At 44.8% G+C, this 27,195-nt stretch overlaps 2 protein-coding genes across 5 annotated transcripts in view; one reads left to right on the top strand and one right to left on the bottom strand.

Moving 5' to 3' along the window:
- Position 1: 1 nt before the first annotated feature.
- On the bottom strand, positions 2 to 14,132 carry Tsnaxip1 (translin associated factor X interacting protein 1). 3 transcript variants are annotated; one of them, XM_046434293.2, is made up of 16 exons: positions 13,779 to 14,132; positions 9,895 to 9,991; positions 5,628 to 5,740; positions 5,356 to 5,482; positions 4,118 to 4,211; positions 3,430 to 3,626; positions 2,921 to 3,056; positions 2,319 to 2,488; positions 2,078 to 2,237; positions 1,871 to 2,001; positions 1,587 to 1,712; positions 1,297 to 1,449; positions 1,059 to 1,168; positions 728 to 854; positions 526 to 632; positions 2 to 312 (listed from the first exon to the last, which is right to left on the bottom strand). In XM_046434293.2, the coding sequence occupies exons 1-16, from the start codon at positions 13,820 to 13,822 to the stop codon at positions 72 to 74; spliced, it is 2,133 nt and encodes a 710-aa protein (XP_046290249.1). In that variant the 5' UTR covers positions 13,823 to 14,132; the 3' UTR covers positions 2 to 71. The 3 variants fall into 3 exon arrangements, with proteins under 3 accessions (XP_046290249.1, XP_046290250.1, XP_046290251.1); XM_046434294.2 differs by lacking the exon at positions 5,628 to 5,740; XM_046434295.2 differs by lacking the exons at positions 5,356 to 5,482; positions 5,628 to 5,740 and having other exon boundaries at positions 13,779 to 14,130.
- A 101-nt stretch (positions 14,133 to 14,233) lies between these two features.
- Positions 14,234 to 27,195, top strand: part of Ranbp10 (RAN binding protein 10) — a 67,447-nt gene continuing 54,485 nt past the window's right edge. Inside the window, exons 1-2 of one of the 2 annotated variants that reach the window (XM_046434297.2) lie at positions 14,234 to 14,667; positions 15,447 to 15,558. In XM_046434297.2, coding sequence (XP_046290253.1) covers positions 14,433 to 14,667; positions 15,447 to 15,558 — 347 coding nt within the window. In that variant the 5' untranslated portion in view covers positions 14,234 to 14,432. The remainder of the gene's footprint in view (positions 14,668 to 15,446; positions 15,559 to 27,195) is intronic. The other variant, XM_046434296.2, reaches the window with a different exon arrangement.

The following is a 27,195-nucleotide window of genomic DNA, read 5'->3' as shown; positions in this document are numbered from 1 at the left end:
ATGGGTTCAAACAGTTTAGTACTAAACATTGTATTAGCAGCACTGAAGCTCTCATCCGATCCATGATGGTCCTAGCTTGTAGGCTCTATGTCCCGAGGCCCTATGCGCTTGACATCAGCCATCTGAAGCTGTTCCAGTGCAAGCCTGAGACATAGTTTGGTGCCCTCCTCCACCTCGTTGCCTTCCTCTGGAAGTTCTGATATGGGGAGCTGAAATGCCTGGCTCAGGTAGGTGCTCAAAGTCTGCTTGTCCAGGTTGGGATCAATGTTCATCAAGGCCCTACGCATCTTGGATAGGGTCACCTCATTATGGCTGCCCCACAAAAAAAGAAGAGAAACAGGCTTGAGCCTTCTTCTCTGTAGCCCAAACTCTTAAGGTGCTCTCCTTTCTGTTGGACTTGAGCAGTTTATAGTGCCCAGCAGAAAGCTCAGTGCACTCAGGGGCCTGAGATGCCACCCTGTGGAACTTGACTTGTGTGGGAATCACCAATGGCCAAGTGGACCTATAGGCCCCAGGGTCACTCACAGTTCCAGGCCCAGCTCCTGCTTTAGTTCACGTAGGTACTCATCCTTCTCAATCACATACTGTTGCCACAGCTTTTGCACAAAGGAATCACTCTGGCCCTCCTCATTCTGGAAGAGGCCACCAGGCAGGGTGAGGCCACATTGAATGGGGGCCAGTCAAGGCTAGGGTAGGAGCTGGGCAAGTTCTTAGACTCCCTACCTACCTCCATAAACAATGAGCGGTAGTTGAACAAGTCTGAACTGTTGCTGTTGGGATGCCAGCCCCCTGCCTCCATCAGCTCCTGAATTTGCTCTTCCTTCTTGAGGGGGAAAGTGCTCTTAAGGATGTTGCTATGGGGAAACAAAAGGACAAACAAGAGGACTGGCAGAGGCTGCCCACCCAATTCCCCACACCCTTTTCTGCCATCCCCATTAGTGTACAGAAGAACAGCAATCTCTGAGGCTATGACTGTTCCTGCCAGGCTTCTTTTTTCCCTGTATTCCTGGCCAGAGGAGAGGTGCCGAAGTTTGGTGTGGCCAGGACTGGCCTCTTACCTGAACTGCTCCATGCTTAGTAGTCCCTCGTTCTGACTGTCAGCATTGGTCATCTCTTTTTGCAGCTGGGCTACTGTTTCCTTCTGGTTGATATACACACTCTCTGTCCTCTATAGAAAGGAAATCATTCACTAACTTGCTGCTTTGTGGAGTGATGGGGGCAGTGCTGGGCTATGCTGAAGACAAAGGTCCCTCTGTCTCCCTGAGGAAACCAGGTAGGGACCAGGTCCAAGCTTACCTTTCCCATTAGAACTGCATAGAATTGACTCATGACTTCATTGGTGTGGAAGAGTTTGATATTCTCAAAAATGGTATAAGCCCAGGCTATGGCATCACTGGGCCCAAAGCGACGCTCCAAGAAATTGAAGAAGAAATCTGGAAACTTTTCTTTCTACAGAGTGGGGAGGATGCTTGGTCAGCATGTCCCAGGGTTGGCTGACCCACCCCTATTCCCTAGCACCATGAGGGGACCCCCTAGAGAACTTGATATAAGGCCACACTGGGCCAACATGACTGGTGAGAGCTGACCTGTTCCTGTGCCAGACGTTCCTTCCAGACATCCTTAAGGATGTTTACCACTTCCTTCTTGCTTGGTTTCTTGTTCTCCACAGGGCCATCAAACCGAAGGAAAGTGGGGATGGTTTCCCCATAACCCTGGAAGGCATGGTGTCCGCTCATGTCTGGGCTACCTGATATCCCCACCTCCAAGCAGGGAAGAGCCCCAGATGGTCTCCTTTAAAGTTCAACTCTCCTTAGTAGCACAATCTGACTATTCTGACTTTGACCCAAACTTCCTGCTAGGAATGCCCTACCAGACCAGGAAAGGAGTCTTTCTCCCGGAGCAGGCCTTCGCCAATCTCCTCCAGTAGCACATCAACCAGCTGGTCACTGTTCTTGTCTGCTGCCAGCATATGCCAGCGTTCTTGGCCTCCAGCCACCACATCTGCAGAAGGGGAGAAGGACCTGGAGTCCAGTTCATGTCTTTTAGCAGACCCTGAGGCTAGGAAAGTCATTATTACCTTCACACTTGGTCCAGTTAGGTCGTGGTGTGGACGTACGCTGGATCTCCTGCAGCTCAGAAAAGAACTGGTCTCGTTCCTTCAGTGTGCTCATGTGCATCTGTAGCAGTGAATCATGCTCCTTGCAGACCTCTTCATAATCAGCTCGCAGACTGTCCAGCTGTGGATAAGGTGATTGGTTCTAGCCACCCACCTGCTTAACCCTGCCCTACCATTCCTGGCCCTGCTTGCCCACCAGCACCTGCTCTTGAAGATCCTTGTTAATCTTTTCCTGCATTTCAAAGTCTCTCCTGGGTACCACATCTCCAAAGTTGGCCTTCATGGTGTTGAGTTCCATCTGTGTGCGGGTCAGATCTTGCCGGGTCATCTTCAGAGCCAGGGTTAGCTTTACGGGGTCCTCCCCCCAGACGCCTGCCAGGGGACCCATCAGCCTGTGTCACCTTGACTCTGGGGTTTGTAGCCCAGGCCTGGGTTGAGTATCCCTTAGCATACCCAAGATTTTTCTGCCTTATCTGCCTTGAATCCCCCGTGTCTTATCCACATGGCTACCAGCCTAGGGGTTCATGCTTAAGTAGTGAAACCCACCACATGTGTTACTAGGCCTGTCTGGTCCACAGGGAGCCCTGGCTATCTCAGCTGCTAGGAGTATTCCTACTTAATGATCCCATGATTCTCAGTCCTACTCAAAAGATTCACAACCCTCGTTAGTAAAAGGGACATGTCCCACCATGTATGGGTACAGAATGAGCAGATATTACAAATCTTGAATGAATGGGGGTGAGTGATGAGAGCCAGACTTTTCTCCAGCCCTTTGAGAGGGGAGAGACTCCTGACTCAGGTTACCTGGGGACTGGGCTAGTGACATGTCCTCCCGCTGGTACCGAAGCTCATTCAGATCTCCAATGAGGATCTTGCGGGCATCTCGCTCGCTGAGGTAGTGCAGGTACTCCTCAGCCAAGTTCTTCCTCAGTTTGGACACCTGCTAGGACAGTGGTTGTGTAGTCAGGAGCTTTCTGTGGATCCCTATAGGCAGCCAGTTGATACAGGGGTGGGATGGGTGTTGGGTGGTCCTCAGCTTAGGAATAAGAAAGGTTGAAGAAGGAAAGCAGCATTCCCAAGAACCCAACAAGATGCCAGTGCTTCCTCCTGTGAAGAAAGTCTGCTGGCACTCAGGGCCACACCAAACCTGTTTTGAGCCCTGCAGCAGGTCAGAGGGTAAAGGTAACAGAGGCTCTGGGGAGGGGTTAAAAAGGTAGATGGAGGGTGGATAGGGTTAGAAGTAGCCTTGTGCATAAGGTCACCATGAGGGGGCAGGAATTCAGGGACTTGGTCAGTACATCATTTTCATTCACCTCTGTCTGCAATGAGATCTTCTCTTCATTCTTTTTGTCAATGAGTTTTAACAAATTCATCTTCTCTTTCTTGAGCATGGAGATTTCATACCTCTCCTCAGCCCTCATAGCCATGATTCTTTCATTGCAATCCTCGTTCAGAGTGACAAGCTTGGCCTTCAGTGGCTCCAGGGCACGAATCTTCTCCCTTTGGTGGGCTAAGCAGGGATGGATGGAAGAGTCCTTTTGGAGCCATGAAGAGCAGCCAGGAGACAGATCCTAAGGTCATGGGTAAGTGGCTATCACTTGCAAACACCAAGAGTCTACACTTGCCTGTTAAATGCCATGGTTCCTAGTTTAGACCTTCTCACACTTGCTTTAAAAGCAAGGGCAGAGTCCAAATGAGGATCAGGGTTGCTACTACACACTTAGCCCTGCATCTTTAGTCCTAAAGCCACAAACTGCTTTATACCTTTTGAGTCTGGTAAAGGACCACCTCACTTCCCAGAGGTGCTCACTCTTCTGGGGTTCCCTCTCAAGGACAAGAGGAGGTGATGTCCTCTGGGGAGCCCTATCACAGAACAGTGCATACAAAAGTGACCTCAAATCCCAATTAGTAGTTTCCCCAACCCTGCTGTGGAGCTTCAGAAAGAATAGAATCTTCTGTATCCATTGTAGGCTGGGCTCATGAGAGGGGCTGTGTTCTTACCCAGCATCACCTCATATGCATTCTTGATGGAGGATAGCAATGGTTTATATGTTTTGAAATCCTCTATGAAGAACTCAAAGATCTCTCTGTAAGGCTGGCAAAAAAAAAGAAGGAATCCTGTCAATTCCTGGCTCATAGATGCCACCCTTTTATAGGAACCCATTTTTTTTTTAAACTGGGCACAGAAGTGTTCCCAGGTAACACAAGTGAATGCCCAAGGCATCACCAAAGTCTTTCATAGCACCATGGAGCTGGGGAGCAGCTGCCTGCAGGCCTCTGCTGGTCTGTGAGGCATGGTGAACCATCATGGCCAGGCACTCTGTCTGAGCCCTGCCTCTGGTTCCCGGGTAACCAGCTTCTTGCTTTCTAACTCCTGAATCTGTTGGCCTCTCACCTGCCATCCTGGGGGAAGAGGTTGAAGGTTCAAGCCTGCCTTAAGTTCCAGCTTCATAATGGATGTATGGTTTTCTATCCCACTTGGACACAGGAAGATTGTTTTTTGTTTGTTGTTTTGTTTTTCTGAGATGTTACTCAGGTGTGAAGCAGGGACCTCTTGATTTGCAGAGAGGTAGCATTGTTTACTGAAATGAGCACAGGCTCCAGAAGCAGCCTTGAGTTTGAGTCCCACCCCCACTACTCCTAGAGGTGTGCTTTCAAGCTTTTGCTTCCTTGTTAGTGCTGTAACTTCTTTTTGTATGATTGTGTCCAGGGCCTGGTACATGTCTGGGGCTCAGTAAATACTTTAGTCAGGATTAGGGCAGAAGTCAGGGAATCCCTGCCATTATCCCTATTTGAGTCCTTCCCTGATATCCTAATATGTACTGGAATTTGTGTTGCATCTAGACTGATCTCTCTCTGTCTCTCTCTCTCAGCCTTTTCCTCAAGCTTGGGGTTGTTACTACAGGGCTGGTAGACACTATGACTTCTTGCTTGCCTAGCTGACAAATTTGGGCTCTATTTGCTGACATAAAATAAGACTCAGCCTGGATCCTGGACACTGCAAAAGGGACTAGAGGCTGCATCCAGTTAACCTCACTCAGATGGGTACATTCCAGCCTCACTAGGGTTTTGGTTCCATGCTACAGCTTTGCCCTAGCTGGCTTGTCATAGGATATGCTCCTTTTCAGGGAAGGAGACTTCAAAGTTGGGAGAGGTCGTCTCCCCTGAAGGTGTGAGGTGCTCAGTCCTTTGAGTAAGGTTTCTTCCCACCCTTCTCACATTTTGTCTGTAGCTCTGACCTGCAGTCTCAGTTCCTGGGTAGAATCCTTGCCCAAGTCCAACAGAAGGAGCTCCTTGCGTAGGTAGTTCTCTAGTTGCTCCAGGTATCTTGGCTTGGCAGTGCTCATGGGATACTGCTTCAAGCTACTGCAGGGAATGGTGGACTGAGATGTCACTAGCATCCCACAGGTACTTGTACCCTGGGTCTGGGATAGCCTATGCCTCTGCCCTGCCTGCCAATATAAGGTCTGGTCTGTAACAGTCCATCCACACTGGGCTGACCTTAACTTACCCGACTTGCTTCCAGGAGTCATCTGAACAGGGTTTTCGATTTTGTAGAATAGTCTGACCACTGTTGTATGTGGGCCATGGGGACAGGTGGCCACCCATAGATAACTGAAAAGTCTTCAGGGAGGGACAGATAGAGTTACTATGGCAACATTACTCCCCTTCCTAATGTTCCTTTCCATCCCCCTCCCACACTCCAGGTGGTTTTTTGATTTTGTTTTTAGAATATCTCTTAATAGGATTCATAACTAAGACTGTTGTTCTTGAGTTTGAGAGGGCTTGGGTTAAATCCTAGATTTCCCTTATTCGCTATATAACCACAGGCTTCACTTCTCTGAGCCTCAGTCTCTGCATCTGGGAAGTGGAGAAGATGGTAGTCCCCATTGCATTGTATTGAAGTGAGACTGCCATGAGAAAGTTTAATGTGTGGATTACACAGACTCTGGCACCTGCTAAGAACTCAGTAAGTGCTGGGCTCTGCCTTTATTTATTTATTTATTTATTTTTTTTGGGGGGGTGGTACCAGGAATTGAACTCAGGGGCACTTGACCACTGAGCCACATCCCCAGCCCTATTTTGTATTTTATTTAGAGACAAGGGTCTCACTGAGTTGCTTAGTACCTTGCTTTTGCTGAAGCTGGCTTTGAACTCACAATCCTCCTGCCTCAGCCTCCCAAGCTGCTGGGATTATAGGCATGCACCACTGTGCCCAGCTCTGCCTTGATTTTTTTTTTTTTTTTTTTTTTAGAGAGAGAGAGAGAGAGAGATTTAGATATTTTAATATTTATTTTTCAGCTCTCGGTGGACACAACATCTTTATTTTTTAATTTTTTTTTAACAATTGTCACAATTTTCTGGTACTATCTTTTTTTTTTTTTTTTTTTTTAAGAGAGAGAATTTTTAATTTTTATTTTTTGGCGGACACAACATCTTTGTATGTGGTGCTGAGGATCGAACTCGGGTCGCACGCATGCCAGGTGAGCGTGCTACACCTTGAGCCACATCCCCAGCCCGTCTTTATTTTATTTTTATGTGGTGTTGAGGATTGAACCCAATGCCCTGCACATGCCAGGCGAGCGTGTTACCGCTTGAGCCACATCCCCAACTCTCTGCCTTGATTTTTAAGTGTGACTCTTCTTACCGTTTTTCCTGATTATTTGTTTATTTTTATTTCCTGATTATTATTATTATTATTTTGTTACAGATGGACAGATGCCTTTATTTTATTTGTTTATTTTTATGTGGTGCTAAAGATCGAACCCAGTGCCTCACACATGCTAGTAGTAAGCACTCTAGTAGGCTAGTAGGCAAGCACTCTGTCACTGAGCTACAGCCCCAGTCCTTATGGACCTTTATTTTATTCATTTATTTATATGTGGTGCTGAAAATAGAACCCAGTGCCTCACAAATGCCAGGCACTGTGGCTCCACCACAGAGCCACATTCCCAGTCCCTTTTCTTCCTCTTAATAAAAGTATTTAAAGCAATTTAAATAAATGCCTTGTGAGTGCTCCTCTGACCCTGTCTGTCCCAAACATTTTGAACATGTTGGTTTAACATTATTTCTGGTACATATTATATTTTAAGTAAAAGTGAATCAGAGAACATATGAATTTATTTAAAAATTTCTAGATGGATCCTTAGCACCACATAAAAATAAACAAATATTCTGTCCATCTGTAACAAAATTTCTAGATGGATCATTATTTTAGAGATATATTGTCAGTTCCTATTTCCATTGCATAATATCAGCAAATGCAAAGTATATAGTTTCTGATTTAAAAATGTGTTAAGACCAGTTGGGCCTGGTGGCACATGCTTATAACCCCTATTCAGAAGTCTGAGGCAGGATTGCATATTTGAGCCCAGTCTAAGCAATTTAGCAAGACTCTCCCAGAATAAGATAAAAAATGCAGAGGAGGTAGCTCAATGTAGAGTGCTTGCCTACCATGTGTGATTCCCTGGGTTCAATCCCCAGTACTGAAAAAAAAGTTAAGATATTATCTGTGACCTATAATCTGATTGCTTTGCAAGTGCATTTGTGTGGTACTGGGGATTGAACCCGGGGGCCCTGTTCACTTGTCACACCACCCCCACCACCCCCAGCTTCCCTCATGTCCCTAGAACCCAGCAGGACCCAGCATGACTATGGACCCAGAAATGCTTGATGAACAAAGGAATGATGAAACCCTAGAAGTAGACTTTTTATGTGGTGTTGAGGATTGAACCCAAGGAATCACACATTTTATATATATATATGTATGTATATTTGTCTCCATGACATGTATTTCATGAAAAGATTTGAAAAAGGTGTGGTCATCAAATCGTAAGTTTTCTTTTGAAAGACTATCAAAATTGATGTGATTATTATAAAAGTACAAAATAACCCTGGAAGATACCTGGAACCTAATCCTGGGGAGTTAATAGGAAGTTTTTGAGTTTCAAAAGGCCAGTACTCATATCTGCTCCTTTTGCCGTGAGAAAATATGCTCGCCCTACTTTGATTGCAAAGGTGCGTAGACACTTGGTAATCAGTGGTAGTGGCTGCGTCTTTGCCAGTTGGGAATGGCATTCATCAACAGTGGCCAGAATGCAGTATTCCGGATAAAGGGGGGTGTGGGGGTGTGGGGGTGGAGTGCTGGCGAGCGGGGGCGGGGTTGGGTTGGGCGGTTTGAAGCTCTCTGCTTCCCTCTGTAGGTAAAAATGGGAAGGTGGCCCTGGGATCCAAAGGAGACAGGCGGGGGCGGGGGGCAACAGCGCCCCCTGGTGGTGAATATGGCCGCGCAGAAGAAAGAGTTAGCAAATGAACCTCGCCAGAGGTTCACCAGTTAGTGGACAGCTGATGAAGCAGGGAGCAGGGCAGAGCTCACCTTGAGGGGACTGTACTTCCTCTTGGCGGAAGAGTCCATACTGACCCCTTTTTCCTCCCTCTACAGGGATTTTGCCGTTTTGACTGTCTTCAGCCTCACAATGTGTGTGGCACCTGAGGTCCATGTGTCTCCAAATCCTCCACAAGGGACAAACTCACCAAGAGGAAAAGCACCACACAGCCCACAGCCCACAGTGTTCCACTGTGAGCTAGAGTTTTTGCGCAAAAGTGTTTTTTTCTCTGAGATTTGAAGATGGGTGTTTTGTTCATTAAATGATAACAATCCTATGATTCTATCAGCAACAGCCCAAAAATGGGATGGGGATGTATTTCAGTGGTAGGGCACTTAACCTTATGCGTGAGGCCGTGGGTTTGATCTCCAGCAACACACACACATTCACATACAAATTCTAGTAATTTTAATAAGATAATAAGACAACATTCATTCTTATGTAAAAACTGTAAAGAACAGGAATGGAACAGGAACCCACACAATCAAGAAATCTTACTTTACTTTGCCTTTAAGCAAAAAGATTTTGTTTTGCAGGGTCTTCAGAGCTGGAGATCAAACTCAGGGTCTTTTTTTTAAAAAAAAAATATTTATTTTTTAGTTGTAGTTGGACACAATACCTTTATTTTAATGTGGTGCTGAGGATGGAACCCAGGGCCTCGCACATGCTAGGTGAGTGCTCCACCACTAAGCCACAACCCCAGCCCCAAACCCAGGGTCTTATACAGTGGTAGGCAAGCACTCTACCACTAAGCTTTACCTCTAGCCCCTTTACTCTACCTTTACATACATGCTCATAAGCATTTATGGAGCTCTTAACTTATGGCAGCCACTCAAGTATCCTATCAACATTTGGGCCATAAGGACAAAAAAGCATAGTCACTACACTGAAGGATCCCAGAGACTGGTGACCATGCCAGCTTCTAACACAATGCCTGACACATGGCAGGCTGGATGAAGAAACTTCAGGGGGCTGGGATTGTGGCTCAGAGGTAGAGCGCTCGCGAGGCCCTGGGTTCAATCCTCAGCACCACATAAAATAAAAAAAAGATATGTATCCACTTGTAAATAAAAAATAAATATTAAAAAAAAAGAAACTCCAGAATGCTGAGCTGCAGGGAAAGGTCTGAGGGCTCTGCCTAGGAGGAGGGTCTGGGAAGGTTTTTCAGATGACAAGTGGCCAGTGTGCATTCCTCTCTTCCCCAAAGTCTGGGAGGCTTGGCCTTTGTGAGCCACACTATCCTGACCAGGAAGAAGCTGTTCTGGTGTGCGTATTTCGGATGGGGGTGCTTTTGAGTTGCAGACAGGCGGTGGTGCTTTTGAGTTGCAGACAGGCAGACAGATAGGGTTTAGGGGATGACATGTGGAGATCCAAAAAGGCATTGTCACTAACCAGTGTCTTTCGTTTCTGAGAAAGCTTGCACTTCTGGGTGCTTTTGGGTTCTCGGAGACAGTCATCTATCTTCATTCCTGAAGACTGTGGGTGTGTTCTGCATAGAGGAGAAGGTGGTGGTGGGTAACAGATCCCAGAGTAGGAAGAGCCCTCCTATCCTTCCCAAATCCACAAGGCATGGACTTCCCTCCCATCAGAGTCAGCCTCTGGGTCTTCTAGCACTGCCTCCAGAGTCTCAGAGATGTTGCCAAGTAAGCCCCTGGCCCTGGACCCAAACCATTTTCCTGAAACATCATCACCAGAGTCTCACCAACTCTTGCAACAGCAGGACACCCTAACCATGAACCCAGAGACTCTAGATTTATATTTAATTAATGGTTTCATGTTCACAATTCTGGTACACTCTGAGGAGGTGATCCCAAAGGTAGGTGATAGCAAAAAAGCAGCACAGGGTCTAGGGTCCGAGAGCTGGTGTGCAGAGTCTGAATCCTCTATTTCCTGGCTGATAAGATTTGGGGACTGACATCTGGGGTTCCAAATGGATCACTCTTGGGTCATTCATTTAATATTCCTCAGTCTACTTTCCTCTTAAAGAAGTGGAGACAAGGGGCTGAGGTTGTGGCTCAGCACTTGCCTAGCATGTGCGAGGCCCTGGGTTTGATCCTCAGCACTACATAAAAATAAATAAATAAAATAAAAGTATTGTGTTCAACTACAACTAAAAAATAAATATTTTTTTTAAAAGAAGAAGTGGAGACAATTCTTACCTTGCCTCTCACAATGTTGTGAAGTTTAAATAAAAGTGAGGTATACAGGGCTGGGGTTGTGGCTCAGTGGTACAGTGCTTGCCTGGCACACCTGAGGTTCAATCCTCAGCACTACATAAACATTAATAAAATAAAGGCATTGTGTTCATCTACAACTAAAAAAGTGAGGTATACAAAAATACTATGTAGCTGGGTGCGGTGGCACATGCCTATAATCTCAGCGGTTATGGAGGCTGAGGCAGGAGGATCATGAGTTCAAAGCCAGCCTCAGCAAAAGCGAGGCACTACGCAGCTCACTTACACCCTGTCTCTAAATAAAATAAAAAAATAAAATAGGGCTGGGATGTGGCTCAGCATTCGTTGAGTGCCCCTGAGTTCAATCCCTAGTATCAAAACAAAACAAAACAAAAAATCTGTGTAAATTGCAATAAGCTCCACAGATGTTAATTATGACAGCAGGATGGGAAAAAAGTGGACCCTAAGGAAGTTTTTAATATTAGGAGAAACAGCCTTGTTCAAGCTATGGAGGCACTTGGAAGTCAGCAGGGAGTACTACATGTGGGGGCAGGCTTGCCCAGGTAGAATAAAAGGAAGAAGTAATTTCAGAGATCCAAAGGGTAGAGTATACTGCCAAGTGGACTTATGTGTTCATACTCCTTGTTAGCTGATGACCTTGGGTATGCTGCTTAACCTATGAATCTCAGTGTCTTTGCCCCTAAAAATGGGACTAGTACTATCAAAACTCTAGGGAACTTGAGAGCATTCACATGAACCCAGCTGGGAAACCTTGTCTGTGAATTCTTCAGTCCTACTCCATGGATCAGTAACAACCCAAATCCTTTGGGCAAATGTGGACAAAACATGAGAAATAAGAATCCAGTTTGAAATTAAAAAAAAGAAGTTAGTGCAGAGAAATAAAGGTGTCTGGTCAGATGTACATGGGTTTGAGGCAGTCTTGGAAAACAAGATGATACAGTAGATCAACCCCAACTACTCACTGGGTTAAATCAATACCTTCCTATCAAGATCAAGTCATTTTGTAGTGTTCTTGCTTATTCTGGAAACATCACAAAAGGCAAGGTAAGCAGAAAACCTGAGGGGAACTCTATATATAATCATAAGAAATTTCCAATTGGAAAAATTTAGTAGATAAGAGATATTGATAGAGAAGAAAACTGTTTCAGTCATACAACTCTACAACATTTTTGTGAAAGAAGATAATAGTAAAAAACAGATTTACAGAAACAAAGCACCCAGTAGAGCCTGTAGGCTTATCCAAAAAGCCTAGGATGCTTCTAAGTATTTTACACCAACCTTCAAATGGGAATGAGAAATATATTTTTATATCCATGGTGGTGAGAACTCAATTATTTAGTCAATGGTAGGCAGTGGGTTTCTCAAGAGTGTATCTGGTATTGAGCAACCTCACCTCAAGCTGTGAGTTCCATCCACCAATAGACTCTGTAGGAATGTGAAGGTGAAAGGAGAAAAGACCTTAAGGAAGAGATACCTGCCCTAGGGAAATATACAATTTGAAGCTCTTTTTTAGAGGATCCTGCTGACATGTTCTACAGTGCTAAGGTCTGTCCTATCCATCACATTGTCCCTGGTCTAAGAGGAGCTGGAAGAGGATAATCACACTGCTCCTTGAAGGGAACAGCCCAGACCCATGTATGTCACTACATAATGGTAAAGGAAGACTATGGTGAATGAATGATATTTTGTATTGCCACCAAATTCATCACTCAGAAATTATATTCTGCTTTCTTTCTGAAATGGATGGAGATTCTCTTTCTGAGTCTGTTTTACATCCCTTTTGTAGATTATTGCAGTGTCCTGGATTATGCCTGTGATAGATAACAACTCACTTTCTCAAGTTTACTATTAGCTCTGGATAAAATCTTCAAATTGTTATTTCCTGTTCTAGGGGAATTTTGTAGGCTTTTTTTTTTTTTTTTTTCTTTGTAAAGGCAGCATCCCCTGAATGATTAGAGTCTGGGCGCAGTCAGGCTTTTTTGCATTGAGAATTATATTATAGATGTATAAGAACTGTGGCAGGGCTTCCCATATTTTACTTAAATGTTTTCAACAGTGACTGTGAGGTGGGCTGTGTCATCCTCATGTTTGAGATATAGAAGCTCAGTCTTGGAACATTTTATTTATTTATTTTTTTGGGGGGTAATAGGGGGTTGAACCTAGGAGAGTTCATCTGAACTACGTTCCCAGTCATTTTTAAAATTTTTCTTTTGAAGGAGGCTGAGACAGAAAGATCACAAGTTTCAGCCTGCCTTGGTAATTTAGTGAGACCCTGTCTCAAAGTTTAAAGAGAGCTGGGGAGGATGTATTTTTTTTTTTGGGGGGGGGATACTGGGGATTGAACTTGACCACTGAATCAAGGGCTGGGGGCATAGTTTAGTGGTAGAGTACCACTGTATTACAGTGCCTTAGTACCAAAAAAAGAAATTATTTTGGGAACAGGGTCTCACTAAATTGCTAAGGCTGGCTTTGAATTTATAATCCTCCTGCCTCAACCTCTTGAGTTGTTGGGATTAATCCCAGGAATGTTTTTACCACTGATCTACATCCCTAGACCTTTTTATCTTTTGTTTTGAGACAGGGTCTTGCTAAATTGTTCAGGCTGGCCTCGAACTTGTGATTTTCCTGCCTCAGCATTCCAGGTTGCTGGGATACAGGACTTCACCACCACATCCAGCCTGGGTTCAAATTTTAACTCCACCATTTATAAGTATGTGTAAAACTATGAGCTCTCCAGGCTTAGATTTCTTTAAAATGGTGATTTAACTACCTCATAGAAGTGTTGTGAGGGTTATACGTGGTACAGAAAGCATTCAGCATATTAATGTTCAATACAAGATAGTTGTGATTCCTAATAAAGTGTGCTGGCCCTTTTGTTATCCTGCCTTTTTGTTGACACGTAATGTCCTCACTGGAAAGACAAGTCAGCCAGAATTCTAACTGCTTCTGCACCACTAATTCTGCGGGGCTGAAGCCCCAGCCCGAAGGACAGAAGCCATCAGGTGTTGCAGAGGTCGGGACCAGGTGTCATCTTTCTCTCTGGAAGCCATCCTCTCCGCCCTTAGCCGGGTTACCGCCTACCTCGACTTGGAGAAGCTGTAGCGCTGCGACGGCAGGGAGGCCATGACCCTCCGGCAGGCGTGTGGCCAGCACCCACTGCCCGGGAAGCTGCGGGAGTGTACAGCTTGTTGCCATGGAGACCAGGCCCCAGCAGCCCTGAGGTGAGGGCGGGATCCGGCCTCTGCCACGCCCCCAGTCCAGCGACCGCGGGCTGGGAGGAAGATCAAGAAGGCAGGGTGGACTCGACCTGGGCACAGGGTGCCCTGGGAGACAGTCAGTACAGCAAGTTTGACATTAGCGACAGAACTGAGTCAGGGAGATAAGCAGAGACCACAGGGGAGGAAGGAGAGCCGAGAGGCCGGAGGCCGCTTTGTCTGCGGGAATTGTAGTTTTCGGGGTCCTGGAGTCTCAGCTGGACAGCCTTAGGACGGAGCAGGTGTGTACTACATCTCCCGAATTTCCCTCTCAGCCCGCATTGGCTCGCCCCTGTGGAGCTCTGCATTGTGGGAAATGCAGTCCAAAATGTGGTGAGGCGTTGCAGTGTCCAAAGAGAAGTGCCCGACTCGGACTCAGTTTCCCTGAGGCCCCGGGAGGCTCGCGAGCCATTGGCTGAGCTGGGCGGATCTGGTCGCACTCCTCCCCGCCCCCAGTGACACAATAGCAGCTCCCTCCAAGATGGCGGCGGCGACGGCGGACCCGGGAGCTGGGAGCCCGCAGGCAGGAGACTCCTCTGGCGGGGGCGCTGCGGGTGGGCTGCCATCCCCCGGGGAGCAGGAGCTGAGCCGGCGCCTGCAGCGCCTGTACCCCGCGGTCAACCAGCACGAGACGCCGCTGCCGCGCTCCTGGAGTCCCAAGGACAAGTACAACTACATCGGCCTCTCCCAGGGCAACCTCCGCGTCCACTACAAAGGTATCGGCCTGTCTGATCCCAGGAGGATAAGCCCATAGTGTCCGCAGGGCAGCTGTGTTGCTTGGCCTCTGCTGCATCACGTCCCTGTTCTGCCTTGGGGCTCCAAGATAGGCCTTCGTCCCTGCGGTGTGTCCAGAGTGGTGGAGCTGACCAGGCCGAGGTTTGACTGCCTGCTTTGCTCAGCCCTGAGACACCCAACGTCAAAATAACTTCAACAGGTGTCTAAACCAATTCTGAGTTGGACCTTTCACTTTAGGGCCTCCTTGCTTGTCCTGGGCTGGCTCTAATTCCAGTTCAGCCCTTTTCCACTTTGTTTCAGGAGTCGGGCAAAAAGAGGCGATAACATCCCTCTCCATTAGCCAGTAGTGCATGGACTGGCCTGCTTGTCAGTCATCCTGGACTGGGCTGGGTTCTGTGCTAAAGTTGTTGGTGGGAATGACTTCCTAGTCTGTCTCCTCCTTCCCCTGGTGTCTCAGGTGGGCTGCCTGGATTGTGGAGAGACTGCCAATAGCACTCAGGCATCTCTCACATGGATTCACATTGACTGTGCCCTTGTTTTGTTGTTATGGGGGAGTGTGGCTCAGTCAGGCTACTAGTCTCAGGAGGAGGTGAGCCAAAGGTGGGAGGTTTATCTGTTTACTCAGTTGTTTAATTATTCCTTCGACTGCATAAGGGTTTACTCTGGCCAGTGAGGGGTGAAGTTACTGTGGAGCAGAGAGAATGAGCCTTCCATTTTCATTTCCTTTTGCTGAAATTTATTCCTTGCCCTTTCCCATTAGGTCATGGCAAAAATCACAAAGATGCAGCTTCAGTGCGTGCCACCCATCCCATACCTGCTGCCTGTGGTATTTATTACTTTGAAGTGAAGATTGTCAGCAAAGGAAGAGATGGGTAAGTCTCTCATTACCACTCTCTTGTCCCCAACACTGGGTTGTTCTCTGTGGTCAGAGTTTGGGTTCTCCTGGCTGACATTTATGACTGATATGAATCTGCTAAGTGACTTGGGTCTGGGCTGCCTCTGTCCCTTGACTATGGGCAATGTCCAAGTCTAAGCAGTGAGCCTTGACAGCAAGTAGGCACGTTGTGGGTAAAACAGGGAACTTTTTTTAGTGATGATGTAATCACATATTTCACAAATCAGGGACACAAGTAACAAGTTTTCATTAACAATTCAGTGTCCAGAATGAGGTTTTTCCCATCAGGGCATGATGTTTGTGGCTTCCCTTTTTTCCCACCCAGGTTTCCTTTTTATGGGATTTAGTCATGTAGAGGCCCCAGTATGCTTCAAAGGGATAATAGAGTCTTTGCAGCATTCATCAAAGCTGTGGTGGCCACTGTCATCTCAGGGTAAATAGCATATACATGGTCAGAATCAGGTGACCTGCTGCTCATAAACATGTTTTTCAGTCTAGGGACTTGAACACCAGTTGGACCAGCTTTAGGAAGGTCCTTATTAAAGTCAGCACTAGGGAGACTCCCTACTTTAGGGTGATTTAAGCAGACACAGGATATTAGAGGGGACATTTTTCGATCTCTTTTTTCTCCCACTCTTCCTTTTTTTTCCTGTGGCTATGTTTAAAGTATTTAAACTATGAAATAAAGTGACTGCAATTGCCTTGGAGAAACTTTCTTCATCAGACCTTAGGTTTGGTGTGGGAAGTTTGTTAACCCTACCAGTGACCTCCTTGCTGACCCTGAGTTTGTGTTTCCTATCATTTAGAATAATTCTTCTCTCCTAGGAACTGTTTCCCTTGTGTGTGCAAAATGCCTGCCCAAGGGACTGTGCTGGGGCAGGACTGCCAGAGTAAGAGCCTAGCCTGCTTCAGGGAAGCTGTAACTCCCCCACCTGGCAGGGCTCTGAGGATTTGGGTAGATCTTGGGACTTCAGTCTTCTCATCTACACTCTGGGGAGCTAGGCCACCATCTAAGCTGCTTTTAATCCTAGCATTTGATGGTTTTGAGATTCTAATCATGGGAAGCTGTTGGATCTTTCACTTTTTTATCCCCATCTAGTTGTTAACAGATAGGAAACATGTTTGTTGGAGGGCTCTAGAGCCTTAATTTTCCTATCCCACCCTCTAATAGAAGAATATATATTTAATTTGCTTGAACAAGTGTGAATGAGAATGGCTTCTTAAAAACGGGACTGGGGTTGTGGCTCAGTGGTAGAGCGCATGCCTAGTGCGTGTGAGGTGCTGGGTTCGATCCTCAGCACCACATATGAATAAATAAAAAATAAAGGTATTGTGTCCACCTACAACTAAAAAAAATTTTTTTTAAAAAAATAGAATGGCTTTTTAAAATAAGCAACTCAAAAATGGTTATAGTACTGATTAGCATTTTGGTGTTGAAGTCTCATTGCTAAAGAAATTGAGAGATCTTCCTTAAAATTATAGGGAGGGAAATAGACTACTTTCTCACTTTTTTTTTGTACTAGGGATTGAACTCATGAGCACTTGACCACTGAGCCACATCCCCAGCCCTTTATTGAATTTAATTTAGAAACAGGGTCTTACTGAGTTGCTTAGTGCCTTGCTAAGTTATTGAGGCTGGCTTTGAACTCTTGATTGTCCTGCATCAGCTTCCCCAGCCACTGGGATTATATTCATGCACTACCATGCCCAGCTAGATCACTTTTTTGTAGTCTTTTCATAGATAACATCTTTGAGAAACAAGAATACTTTTCAGAAGGGAAATGTTTAACTTAGAGACCTAGATTCCTTTGACTGGCTTTTTAATATTTCAGTTTTAAGTGGATCTTGCTGAAAAAGACTCTGTTATGTTGAATTGTCTGATTGTAGGTGTTGCCTACAAGACTAACAAAAGATGGGCAGCTTTTTCAGCTTCTATCCCCAGCATTTTTAAAAGTTTTAAAAGGTTCAAGGTCATGTATGTTTAAAAGGACCTCAGTTTTAAAAGGTCCCAGGTCATGTATGCTTGTGATTCTCTACTTCAGTTGACCATTATCAGATGGTGACTTATGGATGGCCCCTGTGGTTGCTTTATAAAATCCTCAAAAGCCTTTTCTTGGTTGAGATATAGCCAGATATTGGTATGGATCAGGTGTGGTTTATTCTGTTTTTGACAGTGTTGGGAATTGAACCCAGAGCCTCACGCATGCTAGGTAGGCACTCTACCACTGAGCTACACCCTCAGTCATATAGAATAGTTTTGAGAAGGCCAAGAGCAGTTATAGGGCAGGAAAACATTAATCAATTTGTTTCCTTTTTCTGGTCAGTGTTAGAGGTATATTTCTGACCCTGGTTTGGTATATGACCCAAGCATTAACCAGCTGTGTAGCGTTCCCAAGGTATCTGATTTGGTCTTCATAGTATCTCTAGGAAATGAATGGAGCAAATGATTTTATTTTTCAACCCAGGGCACTTTATCACTGAACTGCATCCCCAGTCCTTTTTTTTAATGTATTTTTGTGGTACTGGGAATTGAACCTAGGGCCTCATGCATGCTAGGAAAGCTCTCTATCATGGAGCTAATCCCTAGCCCATCCCCCATCCTTTTATTTTTTATTTTAAGACAGGGTCTCACTAAATTGCAAAAGGTCTTGCTAAGTTGTGAGGCTGGCTTTGAACTTGTGATCCTTCTTCCTCAGCCTCCTGGGTCACTGGGATTATAGATATGTGCCACCATGCCTGATTGGAGCAAATGATGATGTATCTGTTTTTTGGATGAACCCTTAGTCCCTGGAATGTTTGGTGGCCTGCCCTAGCTGCAGGGCTTAGGATGGGCAATGGAATAGCCTAACTTGTCAGATGTCCTTATCTGATCCTAGGTACAAGTGTTTATGCTGCTATTGCCTTTCCCCATTTTGGCTGCTATTGCATTCCTTCACTGGATTAATGGAAGGGAATGTCCTATTGGATGCTTACAGAATTTCAGTGGTAGGGGACAGAACTGAAAGATGCTCATTGCTTAGTGGGGCTAGGGAAGTTGGCATGAAATAAAGTGACTGCAATTGCCTTGGAGAAACTTTTTTCATCAGACTTTAGTCATGTAGAGGCCTCAGTATGCTTCAAAGGGATAATAGAGTCTTTGCAGCATTCATCAAAGCTGTGGTGGCCACTGTCATCTCAGGGTAAATAGCATATACATGGTCAGAATAGCTTTACTGACTTTATAGCTTTATTGACTTACTGTTCCTTTGAGTCTGTAAACTTGTTTTTCTGAGATTTGGATATATCTCCTTTGTAGAAAGTCTTCATGAATCCAGTTTTTTGTGTCATGGTTCTTAAGAAATGCATTTGTTCTCATGATGTCCTTTTTTTTTGGTACTGGGGATTGAACTCAGAGGCACTCGACCACTGAGCCACATCCCCAGTTTTGTGTTTTATTTAGAGACAGGGTCTTACTGAGTTGCTTAGCAACTTGCTGTTGCTAAGGTGGGTTTTGAACTTGCGATCTTTCTGTGAAAGCCTCCCCAGTCGCTGGGATTACAGGCGTGTGCTACTGCACCCTGATATGATGTGTTTTTTTCCTCCTTCCTTCCCAGTACTGGGGATTGAACCCAGGAGCATTCTACTACTGAGCTACATCCCTGCCCTTTTTATTAAGACAGGTCTTGCTGAGTTGCCAAGGTTGGCCTCCAACTTGTGATCCTCCTGTCTCAGCCTTCAGAATCTCTGGGATCACAGGCATGTGACACTGTGCCTATCTGTTCTCATGATGTTTTTTGTAGAAGAATACAGTAAGCTAATCTGATCAGAAAGTTTCATTTCATTTATATTTTTCCCTACTACGTGTCAGGTCCTGTGCTATGTGTAAAGCCAATGCAGATCAGCCTTGTCCTCAGGGAGCCTGTAACCTACTCAGTAGAGAGTAGACTGAAAGCCTCTTTGCAAAAGGAGGCAGAGCCTGGGCATGATTGTGAAGGATGAGTAGGAGTTTTCCAGCAGTTGGACCCATGGGCCTATGAGTTCATTGAATAACTAGCTCCATGTCAGGGTGCTGGGCTGCTTTTAGGGTATTCCCCACATATGAGGGAGAGCTATGGAGAAGGAGGTTTGAACTAAGAGCTTGGCACAGATCGATGGGTTTTGGCTGCATTTTGCCGAGTCACCAGAGCTGTGAACATTGAGAGCAGGTCTGATGGGGTAAGGAGGCATATGAGCCCTGCCAGTGGTGCCAGGAGATAAGGTGCATCCAGGTTGATCTTTCCAGGAAGCCAAAGAGGCCCTTAAGCTGAGGGTTCATGGTCAGGCACCACCTTCTTCAGGCAGAGTTTACAGACCTGTGGGTATCCCTGGCTTTTAGTGATGACACATGGAGGGTGTGGTTGACCCAGCTGACCGATGCTCCAGTGTGACCCTCAAAATAGACTGTAACATCATCCCAGCAGCAGAAGCCTTCTGACATGTGATGGGTGGCTCTACTCAAGAACAGCAAGCCTGGACTAGAACACTGGACAGTGTGAGAAGGGGTGGGGTGTTCTCAGCAGCTGGGCCCCTGAGCAGGGATCTCTGGTCATAATTAGCCAGCTATTGCTTCTTCCGTTAGCTGACTTCCTGTGGCTAGGCAAAAGACAGTGTGTCCGTCCATTCATTCTATACAGCAGACAGGCCCTTGTTATTTTGCCCCAGGCCTGAACCCTAGGGCCACAGGTTATGAAGTCTGTTTATAGAGAACACAGATATGCCCTGCTTGTGACCTCAAGGGGTGATAGAGAAAAGGTTAGCTGATAGTGTATGTACTATCCAAGGTGGCCCAGATTTCCTCCTTCACCTCTGGAGAAAGCTTCATATAAGAAGTGATGATGCTTAATGGAAGGAGGAATTAGTGTTCCAGTGAACAAAGTGAGGAGCAGATGCTTCAGGCAGAAGACACAATGTATAAAAAGATGTGGAGGCAAAAGTAGGCATGCCTGTAGTCTCAGCAACTCAGGGGCACTCTACTACAGAAGGCTGAAGCAGGAGGATTGCTTGAGCCCAGAAATTTGAAGTCAGCTGAACAACATAGTGAGACCCTGTGTCAAAACACTACAACAATGAGAAGATATGGGCACAGGGAATGAAGTAGTCAAGGGCTGGATTGAAAACCCCTTGTGTGCTGTGGCAAGGGTCATGGACTTTGTCCTGAGGGCAGTAACAGTGTGTAGAGACTCTAGCTGGGGAAGAACTCTGTTGATGTGGTGTAGAGGCTCCTCTGTCTGAGATCTTTGTCCAGAGGGGTCCAGTGGCTTTAGATCCTTGGCCCTGAAAATGGCTTTCTTACAGCAGTTCTCTTTTCTCTCTCTTAGCTGGCCTTTCTCCCATATGGTAAGATACAGGGGAGGGATCCTGAAGATTGATAACCAGGGAGGCTTCTCAGAGGTAAAGGGACTCTGCTTATATAGAATTCTCTGGTGGTTTCATATTTTATGTCTAAGCATTTTCCTTTCTGAGTCAGGATCACCCAAAGTGATTTTCCCTGGAGACTTAGAGAGTCACTCTCTAAGATCTTATTTGCTGCCTTCCTGGTCTGGAAAGCCTCTGAGCCCAGACCCTCCCTGTGTAGAGACAGCCTGCGGCTGGTCCCACATTCAAGGTCCCCTCAGTCCACTGTGTATGTATTGTATGTTGCTGTTGGGAAGTTCAGTGTTTATCTGTGGACTAACAAAAGCCTTGTCCTGACTGCTCAGAGGTATAGTTGCTGTCCTTGCCCAAGGCAGCTCTCCCTGACTGCCCCCCTGGAGCTGGTGGCCTCACAGGTAGATGCTGAGCTTTGGGCTATGTCTCTTCCCAGGTAACACAGTGTGCTGTTTCTTTTTTTAATTGTTGATGGACACAATACCTCCTTTATTTTATTTATTTTTATGTGGTGCTGAGAATTGAACCTGTGCAAGGCAAGTCCTCTACCCTGAGCTATAACCCCAGTCCATGCTATTTCTTGAGACTGAAATATTTGTGCTCTGGAACCTCTTGGAATATTTTATGGCTTACCAGTGCTGAGGGTTAACGCCCTGGTCTAGTTTGGGCATACTGGGATATAGCTGTGGCATGTGGTAAGAGAACTGGAGTCTATATGGTGACCACTTTTCTGGTGGGATCTCCTTGCTTTATGTGGCCAGGCTCCAACTGTGAGCTGAGAGTGGAGAGTGTGGCTGCTTCTTTATAACTGGGGTCTTTGTTGGTCAAGGATTAGCCTCTAGAGAAATTCCTAGAATTCACTTCACATCTCCCCTCCTGCCCCCGTTGTTTCTTCGTTTTCTGGAAATTTGCTCTTTCCTCTAGTGGGTCAGTAGGAAGGGGAGATTCTCTGTTGGAGGGAAGCAGGGGCTCACTAGGCTGGAGCACAGAGAATGAACCTTTTGCTTTGGGTGGCAGACATTATATGCTATTCCTATTCTGGGGCCACTGGAAAGAGATAAAGGGCCCCATAGCAGGTTCATGTGGTCAAGTTGGAAAGAAAAGACTCCTCATTGGGCTGGGGATGTGGCTCAAGCGGTAGCGTGCTTGCCTGGCATGCGTGCGGCCCAGGTTCGATCCTCAGCACCACATACAAAACAAAGATGTTGTGTCCGCCAAAAACTAAAAAATAAATATTAAAAAATTCTCTCTCTCTCTCTCTCACTCTCTCTTTTTAAAAAAAAAAAAAAAGAAAGAAAAGAAAAGACTCCTCACTGGGAGAGGGATGAGTAACCGTGTCTAAGTGCCAGGATGTCCCTCTCCCTTTCCTGAAATTCTGTTTAAAATCCATCTCCCGGGGCTGGGGATGTGGCTCAAGCGGTAGCGTGCTTGCCTGGCATGCGTGCGGTGTGCGGTCCGGGTTCGATCCTCAGCACCACATACAAACAGAGATGTTGTGTCCGCCGATAACTAAGGGATGGATATTGAAAAATTCTCTCTCTCTCTCTTTAAAAAAAAAAAAACAAAAACAAAACCCATCTCTCCCCCACCCCCCAGTTTTGGGGATTGAACCCAAGGTCTCACACACGTCAGGCAAGTGCTCTACCATTGAGCTGCATCCCTAATCTTTATGTTAAACATCTTTTTTTAGCTCCAGGATTGTTGGCATTTTTGTGTTGTGACCAAAATGTGAAGTCATTGCTGTGTTGCAAGAAATGAAGCTGGAGGACTTGGTGATAGAGCAGAGGCTGGTCCCTTTGTCATCAAGGGTACAGAGCAGGATGCCCTTGACTGTCTAGGGATGTGGAGGAGTGGCTAAAGAAGTCCTTTGCACCCCTTTTCCACTTGTCGTCTTCTCCTCCCTTATGGACTTAGAGGTAGTTTTGGTATTTCAGGGAAGTTTAATTTAAGATCAGTTATGGCAAATGTGAAATACTCCCTCCCCCATACCCTCAGCTTTTATGACAGACATTACTGATTGATAACAACACTCATTCTTGTCTAGACAAAGTTCCAGAATTTTTCTCAATGTACAGTATACCAGGCAGTTGTAAATTGGAAGTTTGGAGATGAAAGGTAGTTGGAAGACGAAAAGTAGACAGAGGAGAAGGGTAGTTGTGCCCAGATGATTCAAAGACAGTGCCAACTCAGAGCTGAACCAAGAGGAAAGAAGCAGAGGGAATGGTTGGCAGAGTAGAACTGGTTACAGCCAAGTTTATGAAGCCATGGATCTGAAATTGGTGTGCACTATTTTTTATAGACTGCTATTTCATAACAGCCTTTGTGCCAGGAGTCTGCAAATGATTATATTCTTTTTTTTTCAAAAATAAATACATATTTTTTTGATCTATAGATAAGTTTGTTTTTTTTTTCCTTGTGGTGCTGGGGAATCAAACTCAGGCTAGCACTCTACCTCTGAGCTACACCAGAGTCCTTAGATAATTTTTCTTTTAAACTATAAAAAGAATACATAGGATCTTTCAACACTAAACATGCTTTATATTTTAAGAATAGAGCTGGGTGTGGTGGTGCATGCCTGTAGTCTCAGCTACTTGGAAGGTTGAGGTGTGAGGATTATTTGAGCCCCAAGAGTTTGAAGCCAGCCTGGGCAACACAGCAAGATCCTGTCTCTACAACTATTTTGTAGCCACTGTTTCAGAGTCCTCTCTGTTGTATAGACTGTTGATTTCTTTTATCTGGGACAAGTTCTGATAGGAACAAAATTGCCAACCTGCTGAGCTATAGCTAAGGTGTTAGATGTCAAAATGAAACTGTCAGATGGGATTCCAGGAGCTCCTTGGAGATCTGGGGTGGAGGCAGTGGTGATTGTTTTCATCTGAGAGGGTGAAGAGCAGAGCTCCTACCTTCCCTAGCCCTCAAAAGCCAACTCAGCCCTGAGGCTGAGAACCTTGCATCATCTTCTTTTTTTTTTTTTTTCCTGAAAACCTTATCACTTTCTACCACAGCTTTGTGGGTCTGAAGATATCCCATTGATGGATCTTAAATTAAAATGTTCAAGTCCCATAATCATTGGTTCATGTTACTTAAGCAACCATTATTAAAAATGCCTATGGGCTTATTAGCCCATAAAAATCTACCTTCCTTCTAAGAAGAAATTGATAGAAAGTAAACTATGTTCTTTGCTCTTCTCAGTTGTTCTGTGCTAGCAGAGAGGGACTTGTTATTTCTGACATGAGGCCATAATACAAAATATTCTGATGTTTTTCACTGAACTCTGTGCCTGGGCCCTACTTGTCTAATCAGGAAAAACCAGATGAGGCTCATGCTGGCATGCAGAACTGTAGGGGTGTGACTCTGTGTGTATATGTGGTAAAATATTTGTAACATAAAATGAACCACTTACCCCGCTTTTTTTTTCTCATCAGTACTGGGAATTGAATCCAGGGGTGCCTAACCATTGAGCTATATCCCCAGCATTTTTATTTTATTTTTTATTTTGAGACAGGGTCTTGCTAAGTTGCCAAGGTTAGCCTGGAACTTAGAATCCTTCTCCCTCAACTTCCTGAGTTACTGGAATTATAGGCGTGTGCCACTGCACCCTGCCATTTATTCTTTTTTAAGTGTACAATTCAGTGATATTAATTATATTCACAATGTTGTGCAACCATTATCATGTATTTCCAAAATATTTCTATAACCCCAAACAGAAACTCTGTACCCATTGAGCAATAACTTTCTATTTCTTCCTCCTAGCTCCTGGTTGTTGTTTTTTCTGTGTGTGTGTGTTAGTGGTATCAGAACCCAGGGGTGTTATACCACTGAGGTACATCCCCATACCCCTAGCCCTTTTTATTTTATATTTATTTTTTAGTTGTAGTTGGACACAATACCTTTATTTATTTTTATGTGGTGCTGAGGATCGAACCCAGGGCCTCGCACGTGGTAGCTAAGTACTCTATTGCCAAACCACTGAGCCACAACCCCATCCCCCTTTTTATTTTTTAAATTTTGAGACAGGGTCATGCTAAATTGTCTATGCTAGACTCCATATTGCAATCTTTCTGCCTCAGCCTCCTGAGTAGTTGGGATTATAGCTGTATGCCATCAAGCCTGACTCCTAGTGGTTACATTTAATTTAATTTACTTTCTCTCTACAAATTTGCTTATTCTAGCTGCTTTATATAAAGGTATTCCTACAATAGTTGTCTTTTTCTATCTGATTTGTTTTATGTAACAATGTTTTCAAGGTTTCTCTTGTTGTGGCCTATCTCTCAGAAATTCATTCCTTTTCTTGACTTTTGGGATCTTTTGTATTTTTATACACATGGCAATATTTTACAAGGAACTTTATTCATTTTTATGACTGAGTAGTATTCCACTGAATATATACATACCATATTTTCTTTATCTATGTATCTGTCAATGGACCCTTGGGTCGAATAACCTTTTGGCTATTGTGAATAATGCTGCTATGAACATTGGTATACTTATTGTTTGAATCTCCGTTTTTTATTTTTTTTGGGTATACACCTAACAATAGAATTGCTAAGTCATACAATAATGCTAAATTTAACTTTTTTAGGAATCACCAAGGGGTTTTCCATGGTGGCTGCAATGTTTTATTCTCCATTAGCAACGTATAAAGGTTCTAATTTCCCCATATCCTCCTGTCATTCCCTCCTGTCTTCCCTTTCTTCCTCCCTAATATTGCTGTCCTAGGTGTGGAGTGGTAACTCATTATGATTTGTGTTTTTTAATTTTATTTATTTATTTGTACTAGGGATTGAACTCAGGGGCACTGGACCACTGCGTCACATCCCTAGTCCAATTTTGTATTTTATTTAGACCCAGGGTCTCACTCAGTTGCTAAGCACCTTGCCATTGCTGAGTCTGGCTTTGAACTCTCAATCCTCCTGTCTCAGCCTCCCGAGCCACTGGGATTACAGACATATGCCATTGTGCCCAGCTGTTTTGTGTTTTTTCAAATATATTTTTTAGTTATAGATGGACACAGTACCTTTATATTATTTATTTTTATGTAGTGCTGAGGATCAAACCCAGTGCCTTATACATGCTAAGCAAGCACTCTACCACTGAGCCACAACCACAGCCCTCACTGTGGTTTTGATTTGCATTTCCTAATGACTAGTTTCATGCCTTTTTGTATACCTCCTTTAAATAAATGTCTCTTCTTTGAGTCCTTTCCCCATTTTTTAATTGGGTTGTTTGTCTTTTTTTAAAAGTTGTTGAGTTATAGGAATTTTTTTTTCTTTCTTTCTTCCCTACTAGGGATTAAACCCAGAGGGCATTTTACTAGTCCTTTTTTATTTTTTATTTTGAGACAGAGTCTCACTAAGTTGCTGAGGGTCTCACAAAGTTGCTGAGGCTGTTTTTGAATTTGTGGTCCTTTTGCCTCAGCTTCCTGAGTTGTTGGTATTATAGATGTGCACCACTGTGCCTGACAGGATATTTTATATATCCTGTATATTTTTATATTTTATATATCAACCCTTATTATACATATGATTTTCAAATATTTTTAACTATTTACAAGTTTTCTTTTCACTTTCTGTTGTTTGTTTGCAGTGCTGGGGATGGAACCCAGGACCTAATGCATACTGAGCAAATGTTCTACCACTGAGCTACACCCCAGCCCTTTCTTGGTGACTTTTTTTTTTTTTACTAGGAATTTAACCCAGAGCACTTTACTACTGACCTACATCCTGGTCCTTTGTTTTTTTATTTTAAGACAGGGTCTTGCTAAGCTGGCCTCTAGCTTGTGTTCCTCCTGCCTCAGCCTCCCAAGTTGCTGGGATTACAGACTTGCACCATCATGCTCTTAGTGACTTTGTTTTTAGTTATAGTTGGACACAAAACATTTATTTTATTTATTTTTATGTGGTGCTGAGGATTGAACCCAGAGCCTCACATGTGCTAGACAAGCACTCACCACTGATCCACAGCCCCAGCTCCTCTTGGTGACTTTTTGATTGCTGTTCCAAGGTCTTCCTCATTTTCAGTTTGCATCTGTGTATACAACATTTGCAGTAGTACTTAGACATTATTGACATTCTGCCCAGAATTGAAGTCTCTAGGTCAGAGCTGGGAAGAAGCTCAGAAGCACTTTGGACCAACTCTCTTCTGATAGGTAACCTGAGATGTGGGTTGAAATATAAGGCCTGAATTAGCTGAAGTGCATGAGACCAGCTGCACAGAGTCAGGGGTGTTA

Source organism: Marmota monax, unplaced genomic scaffold (assembly GCF_021218885.2).
Source record: "Marmota monax isolate L192 unplaced genomic scaffold, Marmota_monax_Labrador192_F-V1.1 WCK01_AAM20220418_F8-fsc00024, whole genome shotgun sequence".
Classification (NCBI taxonomy): Eukaryota; Metazoa; Chordata; class Mammalia; order Rodentia; family Sciuridae; genus Marmota; species Marmota monax.
Note: the sequence above shows the minus strand (reverse complement) of the source record. Positions and strands in the feature narration are given on the sequence as shown.